The sequence below is a fragment of the Narcine bancroftii genome, chromosome 11 (genome assembly GCF_036971445.1).
Source record: "Narcine bancroftii isolate sNarBan1 chromosome 11, sNarBan1.hap1, whole genome shotgun sequence".
Lineage (NCBI taxonomy): Eukaryota > Metazoa > Chordata > Chondrichthyes > Torpediniformes > Narcinidae > Narcine > Narcine bancroftii.
The window spans coordinates 68,352,568-68,380,452 of NC_091479.1; the positions used below are offsets into that span (position 1 = coordinate 68,352,568).

A 27,885-nucleotide genomic window follows, 5' to 3' on the forward strand; every position below is an offset into this window, starting at 1 on the left:
ACCCAAACAGGGCAAAAATGGGATCTAGGGTCTTTATGATGGACAAAGTGAGTGTATCTGGTCGTGGAATGGGGAACGGGAAGTGGGAGTATTCATCAATGATAGAAAGGAGAAAGTGTTCCCGTTCGTGGAGGGAAGAGGTCCCTTAAAATCGACACTGAGCTGTTGAAAGTGCCTGGGTGACTTGATCTACCACCTTTGCGAGGCGGTAGAAGAGCAGCTTGCACTCCATGCAGACCTGGCAAGACCTTGTCATTTACCTGATGTTTTCCATGGAGAAGGGTATATTGCGCACCTTGACAAAATGCGCCATGTGGGTAACCCCTGGATGGCAGAGCTCATTATACAGAGACTTCAGTTGGCCGGTGTGTGGACAGGCACAGTTTCCTCTAGATAAGGCATCTGGAGGGTCATTAAGAGCTCCTGGCTGATAGGCAGTCATAATTGTAGGTGGAGAGTTTGCTCCTCCACCTAGCAATCTTCCCATCTTTGATTTTTCCCCTCTTGACATTATTAAATATGAATGTGACAGTGCGCTGGTCAGAGTGAAGAGTAAATTTCCTATTAGCCAGGTGGTGTCTCCAGTGCCTCATGGCTTCTACAATGGCTTGAGTCTCCTTTTCCACGATGGGTTCTGGAGCTCGTGGCCTTGTAATGTCTGAGAAAAAAATGCAACCAGCCTGCCCACCTGGTTGAGGGTAGCGGCCTAGGCGTTGCTTTCCACTTAAAAAGGTACATTCTTGTCCACCTTGTGCATGGCGGCTTTTGCAATGTGATTACGGATATAGTTTAAAGTCATCTGGGCTTCAGCCAAGAGGGAGAAATTAGTGGCTTTTAAGAGAGGGTGAACCTTATCAGTGTATTGAGGGATCCACTGGGCGTAATATGAGAAAAACCTCAGAACACCTCCTCAAAGCCTTTGTGGTCCTGGGAATGGGGAGCTCTCATGGTGGGGGCGGGGGGGGGGGGTGGTGGGCATGCACATCCTATTGGGATCGGGGCCAATGATGCCATTCTCCACCACGTAGCCAAGGATAGCCAGACATTTAATCCTGAACAGGAAAGTTCTTTACTTTAAGAAAGGGGGAGATTCAAACTAGAGGTCATGGTTTAAGATTGAAGGGGGAAAATTTTAAGGGGAACATGAGGGGAAATTTCTTTACGCAGAGGGTGGTGGGGATGTGGAATGAGCTTCCGGCAGACGTGGTCGAGGCGGGATCATTGGTTACATTTAAGGAAAGATTGGATCGTTACATGGATAGGAGGGGACTAGAGGGGTATAGACCGGTGCTGGTCAGTGTGACTAGGAGGGTGGGGATTTGCTACGGCATGGACTAGTAGGGCCGAACTGGCCTATTCTGTGCTGTAAGTGGTTATATGGTTATATGGTTATATGGTAATAGTCCAGTCATTCATTTCTCACTCTCCAAGTTAACCGGTATCAGGCAATTCTTATACTGTTCACAGTATTCAACATTTATGAATTTTCACCAGTCTCTGGTGCTTAAAGTTAAATGGTTACTGTTCAGGAAGGTGCTTGTTGGTTTCAGAGAGATATTTGTTGCTCATTGGACACACACAAACTGATTTCCTCACTTTAGTGTCTTGCCGAAGAAATTTGCCCCATCATGGGTTTTCCAAATGATAACCTCTTCTTCCAGGTCACCACAGAGTTCTTCTTGTTTCCCTTAATTCAGGGAAACCCTCTAGCCAGCCATTTCCTCTTGTAAGGACTACAAGTGCTTTGAACAGGCTGAACTCAGAACTCATAACCTGTCTTCAAAATTGGGTTTTCAACAAGCCTGCCACCTTGCCATGCTGCAGCCTCAAAAGCCACTGTAGAATTGACTTCTCTCTCTCTGAGAAGGATAATGTTTTCTTTCATCTCTCTCTCTCTCTCTCTCTCTCTCTCTCTCTCTCGCATTTTAAATTAGATGTGTTTTGTTACTCTAGCCCCTTTCACGCTTGCCAGTGATCCCAGGAATTGAACACCAATCAGCCTTTAAAGTGGCAAGTGTGAAAGCAAAATCTGCTCAATGCTGGCATCAAATTACATCACATGCCGGGAATTGCCAATCTTACCCCCTAGTACTTTCCCCAGTGTCTACAGACGCTGGATCAGAAAAGTGTGAAATGGGTATGGCCACTTCCTATTAAAGGTAGAACAGACCAAGTGCCGGGAATAAACCCTTGCAAGCGTGAAAGCGTTCAGTGTCCCGGTTAGGAGTGGTCTAGTGTGAAAGGCCAAACCCCCATTCCTATCCCAGGATACTGAATGGCCGATTTACTGGGATGCAAGTGTGAATGGGGCTTCAGTGTGTGAAGTGACCTATATTGAACCCCCAGAATATATTTATTAATAATAATAACCCGTAACAGCATATACTGAAATCTTTGTGGCAACAGTATTCCCATAAATATTTCACATGGTGTCAGTTTAAGATCTTGTCAGCAAAACTGAAATGAAGCCTCAACTTTCCCCACCCCAAACACTGCTTCCTGTTGAAATATTCCAAATGGCAGCAGGGATTTTAACTGTATTGAGTAGGCAAACTAAATTCATTATTCTTACATAACCCATTAATTTTCATTTCATGGATTTGAATTTTCTTCTTCTTTGGCTTGGCTTCGCGGACGAAGATTTATGGAGGGGGTAAAAAGTCCACGTCAGCTGCAGGCTCGTTTGTGGCTGACAAGTCCGATGCGGGACAGGCAGACACGATTGCAGCGGTTGCAAGGGAAAATTGGTTGGTTGGGGTTGGGTGTTGGGTTTTTCCTCCTTTGCCTTTTGTCAGTGAGGTGGGCTCTGCGGTCTTCTTCAAAGGAGGTTGCTGCCCGCCAAACTGTGAGGCGCCAAGATGCACGGTTTGAGGCGTTATCAGCCCACTGGCGGTGGTCAATGTGGCAGGCACCAAGAGATTTCTTTAGGCAGTCCTTGTACCTTTTCTTTGGTGCACCTCTGTCACGGTGGCCAGTGGAGAGCTCGCCATATAACACGATCTTGGGAAGGCGATGGTCCTCCATTCTGGAGACGTGACCCATGGTGCACAGAAAATCTGAACCAATATTCTGAAGGTTTTTTTCTTCATTTTGATCAAGTTGCAACAAGGGAGGTTGTAAGAGGTGAGAAATGGATCTTTCCTGACATGAGCTGAACTGCCTTCTTGATTATACTTATCTGATGATTTTGTGATGCATATTTTCACAATTTCCTGTGCTTTTATTTGTACAGTCTCACCTCCCTTCTCCAGCACCTTCCCTAAGGCAAGGCAGATGATTCACAGAACTCAAACATTCAGCAAAAACAGACACCTTCCAAATATAAAGCACAAGATGAATTGAAGTAATCTTATAACACGACTAAAATCAAATCTACATTGATTTTACTATCAACAGATAAGATGAAAAGCAAGTGATAAAAATAGTGACATATTGGCTGATAGGAAAACTTCAAACTACAACCAATGAGAATTTTTCTGTAAGCCTTGAGCATAAGAAAGGATGCTTCAAGAGATAACTATCTCACACCCTCTTTCCAGAATATTCCCTCCTGTCAATTGCAAGTTGTCTTCTCTAAAACCTAGCATGGATCTTTCTGAAATCAATAAATCATATTGTAGAAAACAAAAGCCTCCCTCAGACTGATGCAAGAATCAATAAAAGTAAAAATAACCTGCAGATGCTGGAATCTGAAAATTCTATTTCTGACTAAGGTCTCACACCTGACACATTCATGCTGCTTTTATTTCCACAGATGCTGCCTGACCTGTTGAGTGTTTCCAGCATGTCTCTGCTTTTAATTGGGTGAAGCTTTCAATGGGCTTGGCCTGTGCAGAAAATAAAATAATCAATGTTTGGTTCAAGGATTGGTGTTGGCAATAAGTAAACCTTGGTTGCATGGTTCATAACCTTGACATACAGATCTCCATGACATTCACGATACAGTTATAAACTGTCTGTGATGTGGGATCCATACCTTAGTTAACAAAGTACATTTATATAACATTGTGAGAATAAATTAAGATGTAAATCATTGGGTGCAGGTACACTAATTTGTATTTTTCTTCTTTCTTTTTTCAAAAAATGGCACTGTTGCACAGTGACTATTTGCTACCCTTTTAATGGGATGCAAAAGAAAGCTTTTCATTATATCTCAGCACACCTGACAATAAATAAATCCAAGCCTGATTAGAGAGTCTGGTGTCAGGCGTGCAGATTGAGAACATGCAGCCATTATTGGGGGTATATTATTCAATGGCACTGCAGTGAACTGGGATTCACTGGTTGTGTGTTGTGTGGATGGCTGGCTCCACCCCCATCTGCTCACATATAACCTTGGTTTCCCACCTAAATCCAGAACCCTTCCGAAGACTACTGTGAAACCCTACCCATAGTTACAAGCTAATAAAAGCATTTGTTCTCCCTCCAGTTGTGAGGGCTTTTATTCGTGATCCAATTTTATTAGCTTATTCCCTAAACGATGGAAGCGCTACTCAAGCCAGGTCTACTGCTGATAGAAGCTCTGTCCCCAGACATGGCTCAGTAGTTCACACACTAGCTAGACTGCTTCCAGGCCTACCTGAACACAACCAGAGTTGTCTTCCACACCGATGAACTCAGGAGGTCTGCACTCGTTTTGAGGGTAGGAACAAAATGGTATGCAGTCACCAGGTTCTTCACTACATATGATGCTGCCATCGAGGTGTTGAAGGCTAGGTACCTGAAGTCGTAAAACGAGGTCCTAGCGAGGCACTGACTCACCCTACGTTGCCAATGGTCAGGAGAGACCATCGATGACTACCTGCTGGATCTGTGGATGCTTGCCAAGAATTGCAGGTAGGAAGCAGCTACGGGCTGTGTTCGTGAAGCAGAACAGATCTGGGACACTCTAGTTGTGGGGATCCACTCGAGGTAAATGAGGCAGTAACTACTTGAGTCGGGTAAGAAGGACCTGACTAGCCACGCTGAACTGGCCAAATCGTTGGAACAGACCAAGCTTGAGAATGACGACCTTGAAGACAGTGAGCTCACTCACCCAGGTGACCCCTTCCAAGGATCGGCTGCTCCCGCTACCCCAGCCCTAATGGCTGCCGCTTCCCATGCTAGGGAGTGCTTTTCCTGCGGCAAGAACCAGTATCCCCAATTCTGTTGCCTGGCTAAAGACTCAGTGAGTTCCAACTGTGGCAAGAAAGGGCATTAGGTGAGAGTTTGCCACACGAGGGGAAGCCTGGGGAAGTCCGCGGCCTGCACTGTTCCCAGAACAGATTCCAGCCCCAAACCACCTACCCCGAATTCATCCGAGCCCATTTGCTGCACTACACACTGACGGAGGGTGGCAGTGGCAGTGAGGAATTGGTGGAAAAGGCTCAATGGCCATCTTGCTGCAACCCAAATTCAAACTCTGTGTCATCATCGTCAGAGGAGGAAGGAGGGTGGCCATCTTGCCATGCCACGAGGTCAACGCCATCTTACCCACACAGGGCAACCCAGGATGGCGGAGGCCACTTGAGTGAGGAGTATGGAGTCTCCGGGGTCCTAGCCTTGATGGTCCTAGATCAGGACAGACCTCACCAGCTCAGCAACTCCATAGTGACTGTGAAGGTAAACAGACATTCTAAATGCCTAATCGACGCAATCTACTGAAAGCTTTATAGATTCACGGACTGTGCAGGAGTAAAACCTAAAGATGTATCCTTCCAATTATCACATATTCCTTGCGTCTCATTCATATTCTACGTGTATTCAACAACATTGTATAGTACATCTGTCGTTTGAAGGGGGGAATACTGTAAATTTTGCCTGTATATACATGATGAATTGTGTGCTCCGGTGTTGTTGGGTCTGGACTTCCTGTGTCACTTTAAAAGGTAGACCTTGGAGTATTCTGGTCCCCTCCCCCCTGTAATGGTTCAGAACAGAAGGCCCCGAAAATCAGAACCCATATGCAGCCTCTCTTCCTGAATCTGGCCGCGGACTGCAAACCTAGTGCTACCAAGAGCAGAAGGTACAGCACAGCAAACTGAGATTTCATAAAGTCTGAGGTACAATGTCTGCTTGACAAAGGTATCATCGAACATAGCACAAGCCCATGGAGAGCGCAAGTGGTAGTGGTAAAAGGGAAAAAAAAGTCCAGGCTAGCAATTGACTATAGCCAAACTATTAATTGGTACACACTCCTGGACACATACCCCATCCCTCAAATTTCGGACATGGTGAATGATATTGCGCAGTATTGGATCTATTCGACCATCAACCTGAAAGCAGCTGCCAATCTGTTCCGAGGACCATCCATATACGGCATTTAAGGCAAATGGTCTTCTGTATCAATTCCGGAGGGTTCCTTTCGGTATCACTAACAGGGTTTCTATCTTCCAGAGACAGATGGACAGAATGCTGGATGAGTATGGGCTGAAGGCTACCTTCCTCTATGTCGATAATGTCACCGTCTGTGGCCGCATCTAGGAAGACCATGTTTTCTCCACACAGCAAAAGCCCTGGATCTCATTTATTACTCTGCTAAGTGCTATAGAATGAATTAATGCTCTTACTTGCTCTTCAAGTTTGAGTGTATGTAAATGTGAACACACAAAACAAGTTTTAAAATTTTTTAACAATGTTAATAATGATAAAAATGTAAGTTCTTGGTGTTAAAGTTAAAATTGCAGAGTTATACAAAGAAAACTTGTTAGTTAAAAGTAAGCTACTTTTGCTTTAAGAAAGGGAGATGTAATGATAGATATCATGGTTGCAATTGTAAGGTAAAACATCATGAGATGGGAATGTGTAGGGAGTTACCCTGTACAAGGCTGTAACAAGAAGGGGAGGTGTCCTTGTACTCCTGTTAGGTAAAACATCATGAGATGGGAATGTACGGGGCAGTAACAAGATGTGAATGCATCCTTGTACTTACAAGATAAGAGAGACATTGATGGATTGAGAGGCAGGAAGCTAGCAGGGAAAGGATAGCAACAGTTTTAGTCATTGGACAAGTAATGATATGATGATGTTCTAAGCACATATCCAAGGGTATAAAAAATCACCATTTTGCTGATAACGGCAGAATGCATTCTCCGACTAACATGTTTAGTCGCAAGTGTTACAATCCGGTAATAAAGAACAAAGAACCCTGATTTCGACTCAGCCTGGTGTTTGTCTCACTCATTCATGAACAAAGCAGACCTAACACAATGCAACTAGCAATGCCTTAAGGATTATAGCTCCCATGTGATTAGACAGCTGCCAGTAGGAGGCTGACTCACAGTAGGCAAGATCTGTAATGGAGGCTTGCAGCCTTGTGGCATGCCTCATGGTGCTGTTTACAACAACTTTAAAGTAAAGACCTTTTCCTTCATCCATGCATTGTCAATGAACTCACACGTACGAATACAAGATGAAATGCACCCTGAAAGCCCTATTATACAGTCAAAAAGCTCTGAAAAGGACTTTACGAAACTCACACAGACACAGGGAGAAGCTCCTTACAAACAGTGCTGGATTTAAACTCTGGTCATTGGCATTGTAACAGCATTGCACTAACCACTATGCTAACATGCTCCTGTTGATAATTAAACAAATTATGAAACAGTGATGATGAGTTTATTTTCACAAACATTGTACAATGTACATATGCACAAATTCATACTTGCTGAGGCAAGAAAATACATGGATAGGATGGGTTTGGGGATTATAGGGGCCAAATGCAGGCAAGTAGAAATAGTGTGAGTGGGACATTTTGGTTGGCATGGGCAGGTTGGGGTGAAGATCCTGTTTCTACACTGTATGACAATAATAATGTACTTAATTTAATTAAAAAATGACAATGAATTATGCTATTTCTACTAGAAGATATATCAAAGATTTACCCATGGTCTAATTTGGATTGGTCTTAGAAGCAGTTTTTAAAGATTTTATTGGGAATTGCTAGAAAATGTCTAGCAGTTTCATGGAAATTGGAAGCAGATCTAATATTAGATTATTAGTATAGTGAAATTTGAAGTTGTATACCTTTGGAAAAAAATGACATATAATTTAAGGAACAAGAACAGAGATTTTTTTGAAAATTTAGTTTCCATGTATGCAAAAGATTGGTGCGGTTATTTTAGAATTAATCATTAGGATTAGTAGCTAATTTTAGGGTAATCTGGCCTCACTCCCTGGCCTCATCTTATGTTGTAATATGCTTATTTCATATTTTATTCCATAATTGAAGGTATAATTTACGTTTATTAATATTTTTGAAATTTCTATGCATATTATGTACTTATTGTTAGGTTTTGATTAACATATTATAGTTTTACAATGATGTCCAGTATTATTATTAAATTAGTTTAGTTCCTCTCTCTTCTTTGTTTTCTTTTTTCTTCCCTTTTTTTCTCTTTTCTTTCTTTTCTTTGGGTTTTTTTCTGTGGGAGGGAGTGGGTGGGGGGAGAGAAAAATGAAAAAAGCATGTTGTGTAGTGGTATGCTTGGAGGGAGTGGGCAGAACCCGTGATAACAGCTCCCGTCTTGTGATGGCTAGACACAATAGCCTCCTATCTACTGGCAACTAGCCACTACAGCCACGAGGTGTAGTGACTCAACAGCATCCGTAGATCTACTGAGAAGCCCAGGCTATTCAACATAGATACATCATGAGGTCATTAGCACTTCAGATGTCATGATGCCAGTTCACATATTGTGTGCCTATATCAAGCCTGATAACACTATAAGAAACAATTCTCTTTTTGCTGGTTGACAACTTTAGGTATGGTCAACATGATAGCGTATGAGCACAAACATCATCCGCCACAGTATGTTTTTTCTTGGCTAGAATAACTTTGAAATGTGCATGTAATTTTGAATACATGTTAATAAAATAAAATTTGAAACAAATGTGACAATAAATACAAAAAAAAAGATAAATAAGAATATCTGTATTCACTTACCTTAGTACACAAAAGTGACAGCATTAGAACACCTTATGTGGTGTCAGGGTAGTCCTTGTGTAACAAGGGATGGTTCAAGAGCCTGATAGCATTTGGAAAGTGGGGTAAAATGTGTTATACTGTGATTGGCTACTGCCGGGTGGACACATCTCCCGAGAGCGATCCTACCCATTACCCCTTTGCATGCTCCCTACTCTCCCTGCCATGATCAGTCAATGAGGTTGGTTGCTGCTCCAATCTATAGTTAATAAAAGCCTATCAGATTACAACCTCAGTCTTTTGTGGTAATTGATGGTGCATCAGAAAGAAACTGTTATTGTACTAAGAAATGCTGATTTTCAGACTTCAGTACCTTTTTTTCTGAAGGTGATAGAAAAGACTATGACCAGGGTGAAAGGGATTCTTTATAATGTTGGCTGCTTTCCAGAGGCAGTGCCTCATATAGATACAATCAGCCTATTGGAAGTCAGAGCCTGTGATGGACCCAGCTATATATATTACCTTCTGGGACTTTTATCGTTTCTATGAATTCTAATTCCTAAACTACGCTATGATCCCACCTGTCACTATATTTTTCATAATTCACCTGTAGAAGTTTGATAGAATATTTGACATACGTGAAATCTTCTCAGACTGCTTAGCAGAAGGATTGGTGTGCCTTCTTCATAGATTCCTCAATGTGCTGGCTCCAGGATAGGTCTCCTGATTTGTCCCAGGATCTTGAAAGTACTAATCAGAAATTGGATTCGACTGTTAGTTTTGCTATCAAGTCGAGAATCAGGCATAGTTGCCTGCTCTTTCCTGCCTTGTTTATGTGCTGTATGGAGCCCTTTGCTGCATCCATCAGGAAGGATAAGGACATAGGAAGTGTGACATTGCCAGGCAATGGAGGCATTCAACTCTAATCCTCCCTGTGCATGGACAATGTCTCCATTTTCTATTCAGCTACATGATTGGACTGATCAGCATCTGCAGCCAGATTAAGTTGGCATCAGGCACCAAAGTACACCATTGTAGTTTTATTTGACTGGATCAATTGATCTTTTTTTATCACAGTTGAATTTACTGGTATTAGAGGATGCAGATATACAGGAGTTAGAAGAACCATTTACTGATTCAGAAATTAAAATGGCTATGCTGGAAATGCCGAACGGTAAATCGCCTGGTGATGATGGATTTTCAGTTGAATTTTATAAAATTTTTTTATGATGATTTATTTACAGTGTTTGGGGATGTATTATGTCAAGTTGGAGAACATTATGAATTACCTGAGTCTTGTTGTAGTGCTTTAATTACAGTAATTCCAAAAAAAGATAGAGACCCTTTGAAAGTATTTCATTATAGAACAATTTCGTTGTTAAATGTAGATTATAAAATAATAGCTAAAATATTAGCGAATAGATTGGCTAAATTGATTCATATGGATCAAACAGGTTTTATAAAGAATAGATATGCTTCAGATAACATTTTGCGCGTGATTAGTTTGATTAATAGATTTTGACAATCTTCAGATCACCTGATGGTGATATCTCTAGATGCAGAAAAAGCATTTGATAGAGTTGAATGGAATTTTTTGTTTAAAGTTTTGGAGAACGTTAAGTTTGGTCCTTTTTTTATTGGTTGGATTAGGGCTTTATATAGTAAACCGGTAGCTAGAGTATTGATGATTGGTTTGATTTCGGAATCTTTTAAGTTAACTCAATCAACTCGTCAAGGTTGTCCTTTATCACCAGCTTTGTTTGTGTTAGTGATTGAACCTTTAGCACAGCTGATAAGACAAAATACACAGATACAAGGTATGAAAGTTTTAGACGAGGAGTATAAAATTAATTTATTTGCTGATGATGTATTGGTGTATTTAACAAACCCAGCCCAGTCACTTTTGCACTTGAAGGAGTGTTTAATACAATATCGATGTCTTTCTGGATATAAAGTTAATTGGGGGAAAAAAGTGAAATATTACCAGTAAGTGAAGGAGATTATTCAGTTTATAAGAATATTATTAATTTGAAATGGACTGATCGAATTAAATATTTGGGTATATTATGTAATGGAACAGGCCATGGGCCATTGTTGAGGAATTAAATTTAGGAGAGAACACACCAGAAAATTCATTGAGCAACGCAGCATAGGTGTCAGTGCGTAGAGTGCACCCCAAAATAGGGAGACATCATTTGCTGCTTATCAAAGGGTATGTTTGGAAAGTAGTGGTGTTGACTAGTTTCTTTCACTTAATCTTATTTTGTAGCAGATGGGCTGAAGTAAAGGAGGAGTTGCAGATGTTACAATAAACAAATGTGTGATGTAGAGCTTCTTGAGTCATGTATTCAGTCGCACATAGAATCAAAAGCCAAGACTTCATACAATCTGGTTTACTCTGAGTCAGATCTAATGAGAATGGATTTGTTGGGAAACTCTGGGAATTTGTAAGCATAAGCTATGAATCTATGAAGCTACAAATCTGGCTGACTGATATTTAGTTGTGGGACATGGGACACTGTTTGCCAGAGCACCATAAAGCCTCATCAACATTGATATGAAATCTGCCATTGCCTTCTGTATGCCAGCACAAACTAAGGCCAATTGCAGAAAATAGACATTTAAAATAAAGACCCCAGACTTTTTAATCTGTCAGAAAACTTGTGATCTACTGGGCTGCCCTCCGAGATGTTTTTGAGATCTGGATGCCCTGCCTGAGCATCTCAAAGCTCAAGAACACTATGACCCCACAGGAAGGGCAAGCAAACAAATACCACCATCATCCACATGGACATGTTCTTCATTTGCCCAAGCAGAGGATGAAGCCCCAAACAGTGCTCTAAATTCCACACCATTGCTTTGGCAGGATAATTCCAGGCGGACAAAGGGAATAAATTTAAAACTGAGCTTAAAGTTTCCTTGAAGAAATGTAAGATCCCTTTCAACTAGATCACAATTCTCCTAAATGGGGAAGGAAAACTTGGGACACTATTGGGAACCTTGAGGTTGTATGTTGAACGACAGATCAATGAAGAGAATGTTTGCGACCTTGGTCAGTGAGGGCATTGAATAAAAGTATTGGAACATCATGTTGAAGTAATGCTAGATGTTGATGAGACCACACTTGGAATATTGAGTCCTGTTTTGGTCACCTAGAGATAGGAAGGATATTATCCAGTTGGAAAGGGTACAGAGAAGGTTTACAAAGTGGATTCTTGGAAATTCAGATGCCATGAAAGACTGGAAAAACCTGGCTGTTTTTCTCAGAGCAGGAGGTGGAGAAGGGATTTTATTGAGGCCCATAAAATCATGAACATGCTAGAGAAACTTAGCAGGTCACGCAACATCCATAGCACATAAAGGATACTGCATGACCTGCTGAGTTTCTCCTTCACACTTGTGTATTGCATTCAATCTCAGAATTTGCAGACTTTCTTGTTGAACCCTTTAAAACCATGAGGGCCATATACAAGGTGAATAGTGATGGTCAGTTTCTTAGAATGGGAGAATGTCAAAAAAGAGAAAGTATATCAGGTAAGGAGTGGGATTGAGATGTAAGGGGACAGTTGTTCGCTCAGAGGTTGGTGGACATATGAAATGGCAACACTTTGATAATGACACAGATGGGAGGGATTGGAGGGGGTTTGAGCCTAATGAGGTGTGTAGCAGGGCACATTGTTTGGCACAGATGAGCTGGCCCTGTGGGCTTGTTTCTGTGCTGTAGGACTCCATGATGCACACAAGTCCAGTGTAAACTGTACCAACAGTACACCAATTTAAATTGTTCATCCAGCTCCTGCCAGATGTATGGGTCCACATGATCACAACAGTCACATTGGAAAATGAGTGGAAGGAAGTTGTTTTCAATCAGAAGACACACTCTAAAAGATTGAAAGCTGAATCCATGTGCAGAGGTGAGGAGAGAAATGGGAACACTTCTAAATAGTGTCACCGATGTGTCTTTCCTTTGAGCGAGACATTTCTAGTTCCACTTGCTAGTCTCCTTTGCCCTCAAACAGGGTCACCCAGATGACCTCCACCCTCTCCCTCCTCTTTCTCTCTCTCTCTCCTCCCTCTCTTCATTATTGTCTCCTTAATTTGTTAAGCAGTTGAGTTCCCTCCACCCTCTCCCTCCTCTTTCTCTCTCTCTCTCCTCCCTCTCTTCATTATTGTCTCCTTAATTTGTTAAGCAGTTGAGTTTGTGTGTATTCCTGGGCACACTTGCCTCACTCTATCCATTCCCCACCTCGCAGATATCCGCTTTTCAGCTTTCAGTTATTTCTTTTCTATTTTCATAGCTGCTACCTAAAGTTTTTTTTAGGCAGTTCCTAATTTGCAATAATAGGAATTCCCACAAATTCATGGATAAATCATCCCTTTTCTGCCCAGCTTGAAACTCTTTATTAGGGAGCAAACATTCTTGCTCAATTTTGTTAAGTGCCTTGTATCACTTGAAATAAAAGGAAAGACATTCACTGGCATTTATAGTGTGAGGGAGGGGTGGATAGATTTTGAGTAACCTCATGATCTTTCTAATTTCACTTCTCAATACAGTGTCAGTCCAGAAAAACCCATCCTTCTGAATGACCCAGAACTGAAGAAGATTGGTGATAAACTTCATAAATCTGTAGCTCAGGTGGTGCTCCGATACCAAGTGCAACGGGGTGTGGTGGTTATTCCAAAGAGTTTCAATCAAGGACGCATGAAGCAGAACATGGCGGTAATGTTTTTTTTTTTCATATTTGCACAGTTAAATTTTGGGACAACAACTGATTTTTCATTAGTAAAATGTACAATTCAAGTGCAAAATATGGCAGATGTTAGAAATCTGAAATAAAATGCACCCCACTGGAGGAATTCATTGGGTCAAGTAGCATCAGTGGGAGAAAAAGGAATGGTCAGCTTTTCAAATCCGAGCTCTTCGTCAAGACTTGAAAGATTCCAGCCCAAAACATCAGTCTGTTTCTCCCACTGATGCTCCTCAGCCTTCTGAGTTCCTCCAGCAGATTCATTTTTCCGTGCTCCAGTTTCCAGTCTCTCCTGTGTGTCTGAAATTTAAAAAAAAAATTGCTGGGAACATTCAACTGATCAGGCAGCATATTTTCTATAAATTAACATTCAGTAAGATGACCTTTCATTCGAACTTGTATTTATGTAGCTCCTTCCACAAGGATCTATAATGTTAGACTCATCAGCACACAGTACAAGCAGCAAGAGTATAATTTTGGGCTTTTGTTTTGACACATTTGTGGCTGAAGAGCCTTTATTGTTCTGTTCTGTGCTCTATGCTCTGACTATTGAGCCAGATAGCCTTCTCTACTGTATAATTTACCAACAGAGTTACTTTTAAGGTGAAGTGTTAAATGATCAACATCCTTGTGTGCAAATCACAATGTGTGTATTCCTGGGCACTTCCACATCTGGCTGAAACAGAATATCCTGGTGTTGTTACAGATTTTTGATTTTGCACTGACTAATGAAGAGATGAAAACCATTAACGGATTAAACAAGAGCATCCGATACGTAACTCTTGAACAGTAAGTAAAGATATAATTGATGTTTTGTTCCTTCAATGACAAAGATCTCTCTGAACAGGGCAATCTGAGGTTTATTCATCACCGACAGTTATTGGATGTTTTGATAAAAATGAGTTTTTATTATTACACACATTGTAAAATAGTCACTGTTGCAAGAAAGAAAGTGATATTACCAAAGCACAAACAGTCTTTTTTGTCGTGCATGAGCAGTTCATGATTAGTTTAAAACTGGGAGATTCAGAAGTTGGGAAGAAACTGTCTTGAACCCAGTGTTCAGGTCTCCATGCCTTCTTCTTGAAGGCAACAGTGAGAAGAAGTGGTGTCTAAGGTGGTGGGGGTCCTTTATGATGTTGGGTGCCTTCTTGAGGCAGCACCTTGCGTAGATGTCCTCACTGTTCATTTTTATTATAGGTTTTGATTTCCTTGTCACTGGATCACTGAATTTCCCTTCTCTCCCTCTGTGAGCATTGACATAAAATTGAATTATTCTAACGTATTCTCATGCCCCTGCTGGAGTTTCATTAGCTTCTTCAATGCCCTGGGTGGTCATTGGGCTCCCTCTTTATTTTCTATGTGGTCAATACAATTCTATTCTGTTCTGTTCACAAAAGACACACTGATTAGTTTCTTGTTCCTCCGGAAAGGTATGACCAGGAACTTCTGACCTTGACCCTTATTTGGTCCTTCACAGCAGCTATCCAACTTTTTTTCAGCTGTATCCCCTCCCCTGGGTCTTGGCTCAAAGTTTATGGGGGTTCCCCCCTTCCCTTTGAAGCAGTCAAGTTTTGGTTAATTCCATACTTCTCTCCTACCAACTGCATAAAAAGCATAAAAATGTTTGTTTTGTGAGGTGAAATGAGGTTTTTACTTAAATGTGCTGTGGCCCTGTTTGGGGGGGTGGGGTGCCACATAGGGCCCCATTGAGAATGGATGGTTAACAGCTCAGGCTCCCTGTTCCTCAAATTAGTTCAAAGTTCAGATTTCTTGTCAAAGTACATGCATAATATCACTTACAACCCTGAAATATTTTTTCTGTGGGCCTGGCAGATTTTCTACTCATCAGTAGTGCAAGAAAAACTGTACTAAAGAAAAAATATGTATACAGGAGGGAAATGTAAGCAAAGAATTAAGTGAAAACAAACTGACTGTGGAATACAGAGAACGAATATTCAATAGTAAATAATATGCAAAGTAAGTCCTTAAAAGAATCCCTGGTCGAGTTTCTTGTGGGAGTCTGATGGTGGAGGGCTATTAACTGTTCCTGAACCAGGTGGTACAGTCTTTCCACCTCTGATTCCACCCCTCTGTTTCCACGCCTCAGTTTCCACACCTGTTTGTCTCCACCTCTGTTTCCACCCCTCTGTTTCTGGCACCTATACCTCCCTCCTGATGGCTGCAATGAGAACAGGGTGTGTCCTGGGTGATGTGGATCTATGAGGATTGCTGCTGCTCTTCGACAGCAGCATTCCAGGTAGAGGTTCTCTATGATGGGGAGAGTTTTGCCTGTGATATATTGGGCTGTGTCCACTACCTTTTACAGGGCTTTCAATCCAGAGGTATTGGTGCTACCATACCAAATCCTTGGTGGAGACACTCATCCACAGCTGTTTTGATAAAGTCTGTAATGACCCAGTTGTGATCATTCAGTTGAGTTCTTGAACACCGCTCAATCCTCTTACTTGATGCATTTCTTTATCTGTTCTTCAGCCTCCCATGACCACCTTCAGGCTGTCTTGATCTCTAGTGCCTCTCTGTCTTTTTGCAGGCAGAAGAAGCACAGCCAGGAGATCTGCCTTCTGTGTAGCAATGATCTAGTGTGCTAAGACGTCTGATACAGCAGGTTACTTGCCGGGGATAATTGGGCAGGTTTTTCTTGAGACAGGCCTGGTTAAAGTCACTGACTAAGATTTATAATGTGTCGGGGTGGTCTGTCTCTACTGACCAGATCATACAGTGTCTGTTTGTAATTAACATAGAGAGGGATATAAACTCCAGTAAGAATCCTTGATGAGAACTCTGGGGAGATAGAAAGGTCTGTATTTAATCGAGATTTGCTCTAAGGCAGTGGAGCAGAAGGTCCACGTGGGACCCCCTACCCCCCCTCCCCTCCATCAAGGATATTAACTTACCCTTTGTTCAAATATTTGGAATATTATTGACCTAAATGCAGTGAAATTCACTGAAAGCCAATCGCACAAAGTCAAGTGGCAGCTGCAGGTTTGACCTGGAACTTTGGTAATTATTCAAATTTGTGAGAATCTCAAGAATGGAGGTTGAATGTCTGCAAACTATTCTTCTGAATAGTTCCTGGTGCCCACTTCTTACTTCCTCCAACAGCTATCTTGGGAAGCTCGGGATGTCAAAAGAACCACTCAAAGCCTTGACTCGTTTTAGAAATAGATCCATTGATGACAAAGTCTTTGCTTTGCTAAATTGGCACACAAGATACCTGCCTTTCCTGAAGATTGAACAAAGAGGAGCTGGAGGGTCTCAGCGGGTCAGGTAGCATCCATGGATAGAAATGGTCAGTCAACATTTTGACTCAGGATCCTTTATTGAGGCTATCATAGGAGGGGAGATACCAAGTATAAAAAGAAGTGATGGAGTACTGGACAGGAGAAAGTGGAAAGAAAGCTTGTGGAGAAGACAAGATAGCAGGAAAGCTGCAGAGATAAGTGAGAATTGGAGTAGAATCAGAATTTATTATCATGAACATGTCACGAAATTTGTTTTGCGGCAGGCATCAGTACAAATATTTATAATAACAATCTTATAAAATACATAAAAATAATGCAAGAAAAAGTCAAAAAGGCAGTGTCTGTGGTTCATTCAAAAATCTGATGGCAGCGGGGAAGAAGCTGTCCTTGTGCTGCTGTGTGCTTGTCTTCAGACTCCTGAACCTTTTCTCCCCAGTGGTCACAGAGTAAAAGGGTGTGGCCTGGGTGGTGGGGGTCCTTGGAAAGGCAACTTTATTAATATTGTCACTTCTTGTAGATGTCCTCGATGGAATGAAAATTGGTGCCCCTGATGTCAAGGCCAAGTTAACAATCTTCTGGAGTTTATTTTTCTTGACCTGTCTGTTGGCACCTCCATACCAGACAGTGATAAAAACTAGCCAGAATGCTCTCCATTATACACCCGTAGAAGTTTTTGAGTCTTTGGTGAAATAATGAATCTCCTCAAACTTCTCAAAAGTAAATAAAGGAACTGGATAATGGTGGGGGTTACCGAAATTTAGAAAATTCAATATTGATATCATTGGGGAGATGATGTGTTGTTCCTTAAGTTTACATGGGTAGGAGTGGTTGAGGAGTTAAAATGGTTGACAGCTTGGACCCACAGACTGAGAGCAGATGCTGCACAAAGCAGTCACCCGATCCAAGACTCTCCACCTTCTCTTCATTCACTCAAGATTCAAGCACTTGTGTTCATCTTTCCCTTGCTCTCTTCAGTCTCGGTTGTAATTGCAATGACTATCCTCGTATGATGGCATTGTTTTAGTGTTCATGTGTCCCTCTTCCTCTCCTTCTCTCCACCCCCATTCTCTACCCCTACTCTATCCCAGAGAGAACTGTAGGCTTTTCAAAGACCATGTCAGAGGTTGGGATTGATTCAAGATCACTGGAATCATGATTTAGCAGCTCAACCAGTTGCACCACTGTGCCAACCACCTAAAATTTCCTTCTGTCCACCTCTTCAAGATACTGATTCATTGGGGCAAAGCAGTCCCAATATGGTCACCCTCTTGCACCCAAATTATTATCATTATTTAACCTGTGGAAACTTGGTTCCCCCAGTCTACTGGGAAACGTATGTCAATATAATTTCTGTTTTGCTGATGACACATGTACTCTCTCTCCAAAAGGGTAACCAAAAACTGGGTGCATATTTTGAGAAGCAAAATGTAAAGGGGCCCTAAGTAGAAACACAGAAATACTGAAGGAACTTGGTGGGTCTCACAGCATCCATAGGAGGTAAAAATGTTTTACTGACATTTTGGGCCTGAGCCCTTCTTCAAGGCATGAGCAAAAACCAGACAGGCATCCAGGGCTGGTGCCAAGGGGTAGGGGGGCATTCACAGGCATTGCCCCTCAAAAAGTTATTGTGCCCCCCCCACCACATCATTAGAGTCACTAGGGTCAACATGTGATATAAGCACGCATGTTTGTGCCTTCTGTCAGAGTCAGGGGGAAATGTGATGGCAGCACACTGAGAGTCATGGCAGGTAAGGCACCCTCCCCTGCTGAGTCTTCGAACGTCAATTTGTGCCCCCTTCCCCACCCCCACAGTCACCCTAATGCCCTCTATTAGACTTGTTCTGACACTCTCCCTGCAGGCATCTGTATTAAAAGATGGGTGAAAAAGGAGAAATGATAGGAGGAGGAGTACAGACCAACATACAAAAGGTCTTAATATGTTAAAAAGGGTAGGAGAAAGGAAAGCAGAGTTCCTTCAGCACTTCTGTTTTTAATAAACTGTATACATCACCAGTGCGAGTTCAAATCTGTAGGACTTGCCACATGGAAGTTGGTTGGATGGAGATTATCTACCAACTAAAAAGGGGGAATGCCATTGAGTTGGGTAGGAAAAGACTGAAATATCTTTTCCTGCTTTTTACCCCCAGCATTTTATGAGCATTAGCAAGTTTCCTAATTAAGTTGTATTTTCCTTTTTTTACTCCTACATTTAGGAAGGGCTCAGGCCCCAAGTGTCCATAGTATATCTTGACCTCCTATGGACCCTGTGGGATTGTCTGATTTCCTCCAGCATTTAATTGTATGGAAGGTCTTTAGTTGTGCCCACAAGAGGTATTGCTCATCACCGCAGTATAACCTGAATTTTTTCAAATTCCAGAGAGTGTGAGCAAGAGACGAATAGATGCTCTCATAATGGGAGAGATGTATTGGAACTCTTCCTGCAGAGGCAATGAAAAATCGGCATTTAGAAGGTCTTCCTTGGGTACGGCAGAGTGTGTCATGGAAGTGTCTGTAATGGATGGAGGTGTATCTATGAATGCCTCCATTTTGGGACTCCTGCATTGTGAACTTATTTATAAAGAGTTTATTATCATACACTTAGTACATCTGCACTGAAATTCTTACTTCCTGCAGCTAAACAGGTACCTGTGGGGTGGAGGGGGGAAATTAATAGTAAAATTAATTGAATTAAAAAAGACAATAAATATATGAAGAGACTGGAGGGTCATCTTCACACACCTATGGACCATGGATTCTATGGTCTATTCAGGGAAAATTCTTACAGCTTTTATATATGTATATATATGTGCACACACATATATTTTGTTTTAATATATAATTTGTGTTTTGTTGTTTCTTAGACTACAAGACCACCCCAAGTATCCATTCCATGATGAATATTAATGAGGTCTGCTTGTGCTTGAGGGATATGCAGATGTGCTAGAATGGATAAGTGCAACAGCACAGGTCAGGAATGTATCCAAGATCTCTGGACCACGATGAATAAAATCCAAGCAGCATTTATGATTTCAATTGAAGTGTAATTTAAATAGTTTTAACTTTAAATTTTTGCTGCCCAATCACCTGTCACATGACCATTTGGATTTGAAGTAGGAGTGGACCATTTGGCCCTTTGAGCTTGTGCCACCATTCAACTCATTCACTGTGGATAATCTTGATTGTAGCCTTTGCTTGTAACCTCTCACCCCTCGATTATTTGGAATCTATCTATTTCTGCCTTAAAATATTTCTACACTTGCACAACTTTTGAAGGAAGGGAGTTGCAAATACAGTATAACTCCAATTATTCGAAATAGTTGGGACCTGGCCTTTGTCAGATAAATACTTTTTTTTCCAGAGAACTGGTCATTTTTAAAAAAAAACAACCCAGTAGCAACAGCAAATCACTTGTTACAGTTTTTAAACAACAACAAGGGAAGGTTTTTAAAGCATTAAAATAATGTTTAATTCTCACCAAAACAAAATGCTGGCCACTTCTGATCAATGACACCTCCCTACCAAGGCCCCACTCCTGCCTGGCAGCCCGAGGTCCACGTTCCTGCCAGAGCCCGAGGTCCCAGGTCAGATCAGCTCTGCAAAGAAAATCAGATAGATGAGGATTTCTGATTTGTTTCTGATATCCTTATTTATCCGAAATGTTAAGAATCTTTTGGATAAATGAGGATTTTGGAGAATCAGATTTTGGATAATCCTGTTTTAGTGTATTTGCCATCTCCTAAGAAATGCGTTTGGCCTCATCTCTTTTAAATGGGCAACTCCTTGTAAAGTTGAGGTTATAATGCAAGCTTGAGAGTACGCCAGATTAGCACCAGCAACAACAACCTATATTTAAGCAGCACTTTTTTAATGTGCAAAATATCACAGGAGTAATTATCAGCAAAAATTGGATACTGAACTACATAGGGTATCTTTCTTTCCTTTGGCTTGGCTTCGCGGACGAAGATTTATGGAGGGGTAAATGTCCACGTCAGCTGCAGGCTCGTTTGTGGCTGACAAGTCCGATGCGGGACAGGCAGACACGGTTGCAGGGGAAAATTGGTGGGTTGGGGTTTGGTGTTGGGTTTTTCCTCCTTTGCCTTTTGTCAGTGAGGTGGGCTCTGCGGTCTTCTTCAAAGGAGGTTGCTGCCCGCCGAACTGTGTGGCGCCAAGATGCACGGTTTGAGGCGATAGCAGCCCACTGGCGGTGGTCAATGTGGCAGGCACCAAGAGATTTCTTTAGGCAGTCCTTGTACCTTTTCTTTGGTGCACCTCTGTCACGGTTGCCAGTGGAGAGCTCGCCATAGGGTATATGGTGCAGAAGAATATCAGCAGGGTGTTGCCTGTATAGGGGGATTTTAATTAAGGGTGGAGATTGAATAAGATGGACATATTCCCTAGAATGAAGGAAAACGAGGGATGATCTCAATCATAGAGCACGGAAACAGATCCTTCGCCCCAACCTGCCCATGCCAATCAAAATGCCCCACCCTCGCTAGTCCCACCTGCCTGGATTTGGTCTGTACCGTTCTCAATGTATCTGATCTATGTATTTGTCTCATTAAAAGTTTCTTAAACTTTGCAAAAGTACCTGTCTTGGCCACCTCCTCTGGCAATCCAATCCATACACCCACCACCTGAGTGTTTATTTAAAAAAAGGTTGCTCCTCAGGTTCCTGCTAAATCTCTCCCACTCACCTTCAACCTAGAAGTACCATATGTAAAATTATAAGTAGAGGGAAGGTAGCTCATCAAAATCTTTTTGACATGGTAAGGGTATGAAAAGCAAGAGGGCATGGGTTAAAGTGGGAGAAAGGAATTTTAAAGGGAATTGAGGGGTATTTCTTTTAACACAGATAATGATTTGCAAACTACTGCCAGGGATAGAATCAAAGGTGGGGACCTGAGAGACAGGGAGGATGTGGACCAATGGGAATAACAAATGTTGTGATATGTTCAGGACAATACATTCTGATTCCGATTCAAGGATGTCAACATGGACATGGTGGGTCTAATGGTCTGTGCCTGTGCTCTGTGATGTTCTCCCACAAGAGGAAATGCCCTCTTCACTCTCACCAACAGGATCTTGAGTTTTAAACAAGTTGCTTCTTACTCTTCTCAACTCTGATGGATACAAGCCTCACCTATTCAGCTGTTCTTATTTAGAAGGCACCCTGATTTTCTTTTTCCCTCTCAGTAAAGCTAAATGATGTTTACAGTGACATTTTAACCTGTTAGCTATCATGATCACCAGGCAAAATGCAATTGACTTCCATACTCCCTCCCAACATAAGTGTCCTGAGAGCTCCTGTAACATCCCTGAAGAATGGGAGCAGGCTTTCAATTATTGGATGTGCTCCTAAGTATTGTAGGATGTGTAGTGATGTCTTTCTCCTGTTAGTTAAGGGGTATGCTGAGAGTTTGAATAGCAAGGGAAAGGGAGTCTTTTTAAAACCTAAAACAAGGCACCTGGAATAAGGAGGTGGATGTGGGAGTGGCACAGTTAGCTCAATGCCTTTACAGTGCCAGTGATCGGGACTGGGGTTCGAATTTTGTGTTTGTAAGGAGTTGGTGCGTTCTCCCCATGTCTGTGTGGGTTTTCCCCAGGGTCTTTGGTTTCCTCACATCATTCAAAATGTATCAGGGTGAATTGGGTGGTATGGACTCGTGGGCCGAAATGGCTTATTTACCATGCTGTATGTCTAAATTTTTTAAAAGTCTAAAATATAATATTGTGTGCAACCTTGGCAGTAATGAAGATTAACATCCACAACAAGAAGCTGATATTTATGTGCTACCTTTTAATCATGGCATTATAGGAGTGATTGTCTGACAGAACTGGATGCTGGGCTACACAATGGCACCATGAAGGAAATAATGGGGGGAAAAAAAACCAAAGGGTTTTCTCAGGGTAAAGGGCAGAGCTAGGGGCAAGATTCTAATTGGTAATTCTAAACCTCTATCTCATACCTCTGGAGGCATCACCATCAGTGGTGCAGCTCTGAAAATTAAAAGAAGCCAAGAGGCCAGCTCCACCTACCTGCCTGTTCCCATAACCCTTACTATTCAAAATCTTATCTGTGTAATAAAGCATATTAAACAAGGCAGTCTCTACTACTTCCTAGGGCAGAGAATTCCACAGATTAAAGAAAAGATCCCGGCATTCGACAGGAGATTTGAAACGGGATTTTAAAATTGACATTTCCAGAAGCAAGCCCTTGTAATTGTCTGGACTTTGAAACCACAAACACACACATACATTTTACTCTCGTGCATAGTCAGAATCAGGATTTATTGTCATGAACAAGTCGTGAAATCCGGTGTTTTGCAGCAGCGTCAGAGAGCGAACGTTCATATTATAACCGTCTTACAACAATGCTATAAATAAAAAAATATGAAAGTACATGAAAAGTAAGGCAGTGTCTTTAGTTCTTGATTATTGAGGAATCTGATGGCAGCAGGGAAGAAGCTGTCCTTGTGCTACTAAGTGCTCGTCTTTAGGCTCCTGTACTTTTTTCCCCGATGGTAGCAGAGTGAAGAGGGCATGGCCTGGGTGGTGGGGGTCTTTGAAGATAGAGGCTGCTTTTTTTTAAGACACCACCTAATCCCAACAATTCCTCAGGGGTTAAATATACATTACCCCCTCCTTGTTCCCGTACATGCAGGAGCCAGGCTGCCAGAGTTTCTCCCGCCTTTTGCCTAAATCGATCTCCAATGTCAGCCAGCTCTTTTATAGAGAAGTCACGTATTATTGACCGCTCTTGACCTCTGCTCCCACTTTGGCCCACAGGGTCCTTTGCCCAGTGGACGGGACGAGGCCTAGGCCTTCCCGTAGAGGGGGTGGGCCATTGAGCATAAGCAGGGGTTTGGATATTTTCCCCTGGATCGCTTGAGATCAGGGGATGATCTACCTGCTCAATCTCATCAGTTACATTCCGCCCCTCTCCCTCTCCGTCTGTTTGGAAAATCTACTGCCTTACAGGGCGGGCGTGAACAGCGGGTGGAGAGGGTACTATGTTAGACACATGCTGAGGAGTATCTGCATTATTACCATGGTCATCATTCCAGATATTCCCGTCCCAATCATTGATTTCATCAGGATCATCGCCATTCCTTATCATGGCATGAATACGATGTGGATCGGTTTCTACTCCATGCCTTTCCTTATCTGCACAGAGCTGTTGCCGGAGTTTAATATTACGGCAGATCGTTTGGTCATGCTTATCCTCCCATTCTTTGGCTTGGTCCTGACTGGTGCGAACAATCTCGCTCATCATGGAACAGCATTGTCGCATGGCTTCTAGCTCCTCCTCTAGTTGCTCTCTCTTGTGCTGGGATTCTACTTCTCACTGAACTGATTTTGCTTCACGCTGAATGGAGCGGTGTAAGGCTGTGGCCAGCAGCCAAAAACCGTCCCTCAGCATCCTCTTTTTGCCAGGAAATTTACTTTCTCTAAGGAGAGTGGCAACCCTCTCTCCCAGAGGTGCACTTGATGGATCTAACTTCTCATCCCAACTAATGGGTGGTCCCAACAAAGACAGGGTATTGGCCAACATGCCAAACCCATCATCTTTGGAAGTCCATCCCGGAATCAAGAACTGCTCACGGCTCACCTCTTTCTTTCGGCAAAACATCTCGAGACCAATCCTGTTGGCTATGCCAATTGTCCTGGGTAAACTTGTATCTCTCACTTTGTTCATTTTAGATTGGTCACAGTGTTTGAGCTACCGCAAGAAAATAGACACACACACTGAGAGCAGTTCAGTTAATACAAATGTTTATTACAAATTCAAAAGCTGATTTCAAACTACAATATGCTAGCCCTTCCCAACTATACTTATCAACGCCTGGACTGGTCCCAACTGCCGAGGCGAAGCAACGACCGCACACTTGTAGTAGGTTGTCGGGGTGCCGGTAGCAGCTTCTCCACCTCCCTCGACCGGGATGTTAGCTGGACTCTAGAAGTTCTTCTTCTTGCTGAGAGATGTTGCCACCTCTCGGAGAGTCTCAAACTTCAGCAGCAGGACCATGGCTTATATTACCCAAAAACTGCTTACCCAGGCACCTATTCCCAGCACAGTAAGAAAGATAAGCGAGCAAGCTATAATGCCTAGGCTTCTACCGAATAATGTAATTTCAGCTTATCACTTTGAATACAATAGTTTATTTTGCATCAAGGCTAGGCTTCTGACAGTCTGTGACCAAAACATTGCGTCAAGGCTAGGCCTCTGACAGTCTGTGACCAAAACATTGCGTCAAGGCTAGGCCTCTGACAGTCTGTGACCAAAACATTGCGTCAAGGCTAGGCCTCTGACAGTCTGTGACCAAAACATTGCATCAAGGCTAGGCTTCTGACAGTCTATGACCAAAACATTGCATCAAGGCTAGGCCTCTGACAGTCTGTGACCAAAACATTGCGTCAGGGCTAGGCCTCTGACAGTCTGTGACTAAAACAGGCAGGAGGATTAAATGTTCTTGGTACACAGATGTCCTTTTGTCAGATAACTGCATCTCTGGCCCCTCGGTGGAATTTAGCTAATGTCTGCTGATTTTAAGCAAAGGCTGCAAAAGTAAAAGACATGGTTTAAATCTTCCATTACAGCATCATAAGAATCTTTTCCAATGTCATTGTTTATCTTATTCCAGATATTAATTAAATGTTTCAACAAAGGTGCTTCCCTCTCCTCAGATATTAATTTTGATTCCCATTTGTATATAAGGTCTTCCGTATTCTCTCTCCTATTTTATCAGTTTCTATTTTAATCCATGCGAACTTGTCTCTCTCTTCAAAAAATGAAGCAAGAAACCTCTGTGATTTGGGCTAGTACTGCTCCTAGTCCCACTGGTGAAGCATCCACGGCCAGTATAACTTTACTACGGTCATAGTGGATCAGCACCTTATTTGTTGATATTAGTATTTCCTTTAGTTGATCGACTGTGTTTTTAGTTTCTGTGTTCCAATACCGTGTTTGATCTTTCTTGAGTAATTGGTTCAGTGGGCTGGATATTGTAGATATATTCGGGATATATTTTTGGTAGTGATTAACAAGTCCTTGGAAGAACTGTAATTCCAATTTGTTGGTTGGGTATGGGGCCTTGCAAACAGCTTCTGTTCCTGCTGGATTCATTTGCACCCCCTCATTGCCGATTGTAAACCCAGGTACGTTACTGAAGGGTGCATGAAGACACATTTGTCCTTTCGTAATTGTATATTAGCCTGTTGTAGTCTGGTTAAAACCTTTTCAAGGTTTTGTAAGTGTTCACTGTCATTTTGGCCCATGATGATGATATCATCGTTAACACCCAACTGAGAGTCCATGGAGTAATTTGTTCATTGTTGCTTGAAAAATCGCAGGTGCGGCTGAAATTCCGTAAGTTTCCAACAGAGCATCCAAGTTGAGTTGCTCAGATGTCTCAGCGAGATTACATTCAGTTGGTCGCAACTGGTTGGCATGTCTCGTCCATCTGTTTCGTCCAACCTGCACATGATAGAGAACCTCCCCGATCTTCCTCAGGATTCTCCCCAGCTGCCACTCACCCGACTTCACCCTGTAGTCTCGCACCAGCACATGTTGTCCATCCTGAAACGTTCTTTATTTTGATCCATGCCAGCGGTTCAATTGTCTTTCCATATACAAATTTCTGCATCCAGATTCTGACTTTTGTGGGAAAATAACATCAAATGGTGCTCTAATTCTCCTACCGAAGATGTTTTCAGTAGGCCAAGTGCCACCAGGACTTTGTGGGTTTGGAGTGATCCTGTAATTTAACAAGAATGTCTGCAAGTCTCCTCCATTGGACCCTCCACCTTGGCTTTGTTTAGAGCCCATTTGAATGATTCCACAAAGTGTTCTACCTGACCATTGGACTGCGGATGGTATGGAGGTGAGCGAATAGGAGTGATGCTATATTGAATAAATCAAATTCGGCTGCCGTGAATTGTGTCCCATTGTCCAAAACTAATGTTGCAGGAGCACCAAAAAGATTGAACATCGATTGAGTTCCATAATTGTAGCCGATGCAGTTGGTCGGGTTACCTTGATGATCTCCGGCCATTTGGAGTATGCATCCACTACGATTAGATAGTACTCCCCATTAATTGGTCCTGCATAGTCTACATGGAGACGATTCCATGGCCCGCTTGGTTGTGGCCAGGAATGTAAATTTGTCTTGACAGGGAATTTCGCAGCCGAGGCACATCTGATACATGACCGTGTTAGTTGTTCAATCTGGTCATCCATCAGAGGCCAATAAACATAGCTTTGTGCAAGGACTTTTCCGTGATTTGTTCCAGGATGTCCCCTGTGAAACTGTTTTAGAATTGTTGATTGCAGAGTTTGTGGTATCACAATCCTTTCTGCAAACAAAAGACAGCCATTAGAGATTGTTAATGATCCTTGTCTTTTTAAAAAATGGTTGAATTTCCTTTCTTGGACCAGTTTTTGGCCACCCTGTATGATGGTAATGCATCATCTCTTGAAGAATGTCATCTTTGCTCGTTGCTTGTCTGACTCTGCTATAACAGGCAGTGAGTTAATAACATCTTTAAATACTTTGTTGACTTCTGCCTCTACCAAGAGTTCCGTGACAAGAATATCTTCCGGCTCTGTTTCTTATTCACTAATGAGTTGTGACAATGCCTCAGCTTGTCCGATACTTGTAGTTGGCAGGTATTTAATTTTGAAATTATACCCAAGAAGCATGGTTGCCCATCTTTGTAGTCGGTATGCCATTTAAATTGGAATTCCTTTCTTTGAACCAAATACTGCTAATGGTGGCTTGTGATCTGTCAGACGAGTGAATTGCCATCCATAGAGCATTTTCTGGAATTTCTTCGCCACAGAAACAATTGCTAGAGCCTCCTTTTCAATTTGTCCACAGTTACGCTCTGCAGCGGTTAGAAAGCGTGCTGCGTGCTTCCCATCTGGGAATATATGTGAAATGACTACACCCACCCCAGACTGTGATGCATC

General features: G+C 42.2%; 1 protein-coding gene across 4 annotated transcripts in view; it reads left to right on the plus strand.

The window, feature by feature from the left end:
- ddx11 (DEAD/H (Asp-Glu-Ala-Asp/His) box helicase 11) overlaps nucleotides 1-27,885 on the plus strand; it is a 152,210-nt gene that overhangs the window by 120,662 nt on the left and 3,663 nt on the right. For 3 of the 4 annotated variants that reach the window (XM_069903226.1, XM_069903229.1, XM_069903228.1), the window contains exons 28-30: nucleotides 13,457-13,622; nucleotides 14,357-14,439; nucleotides 19,778-19,949. In XM_069903226.1, coding sequence (XP_069759327.1) covers nucleotides 13,457-13,622; nucleotides 14,357-14,439; nucleotides 19,778-19,820 — 292 coding nt within the window. In that variant the 3' untranslated portion in view covers nucleotides 19,821-19,949. Of the gene's footprint in view, nucleotides 1-13,456; nucleotides 13,623-14,356; nucleotides 14,440-19,777; nucleotides 19,950-27,885 lie in introns of those variants that run through there. The other variant, XR_011346544.1, reaches the window with a different exon arrangement.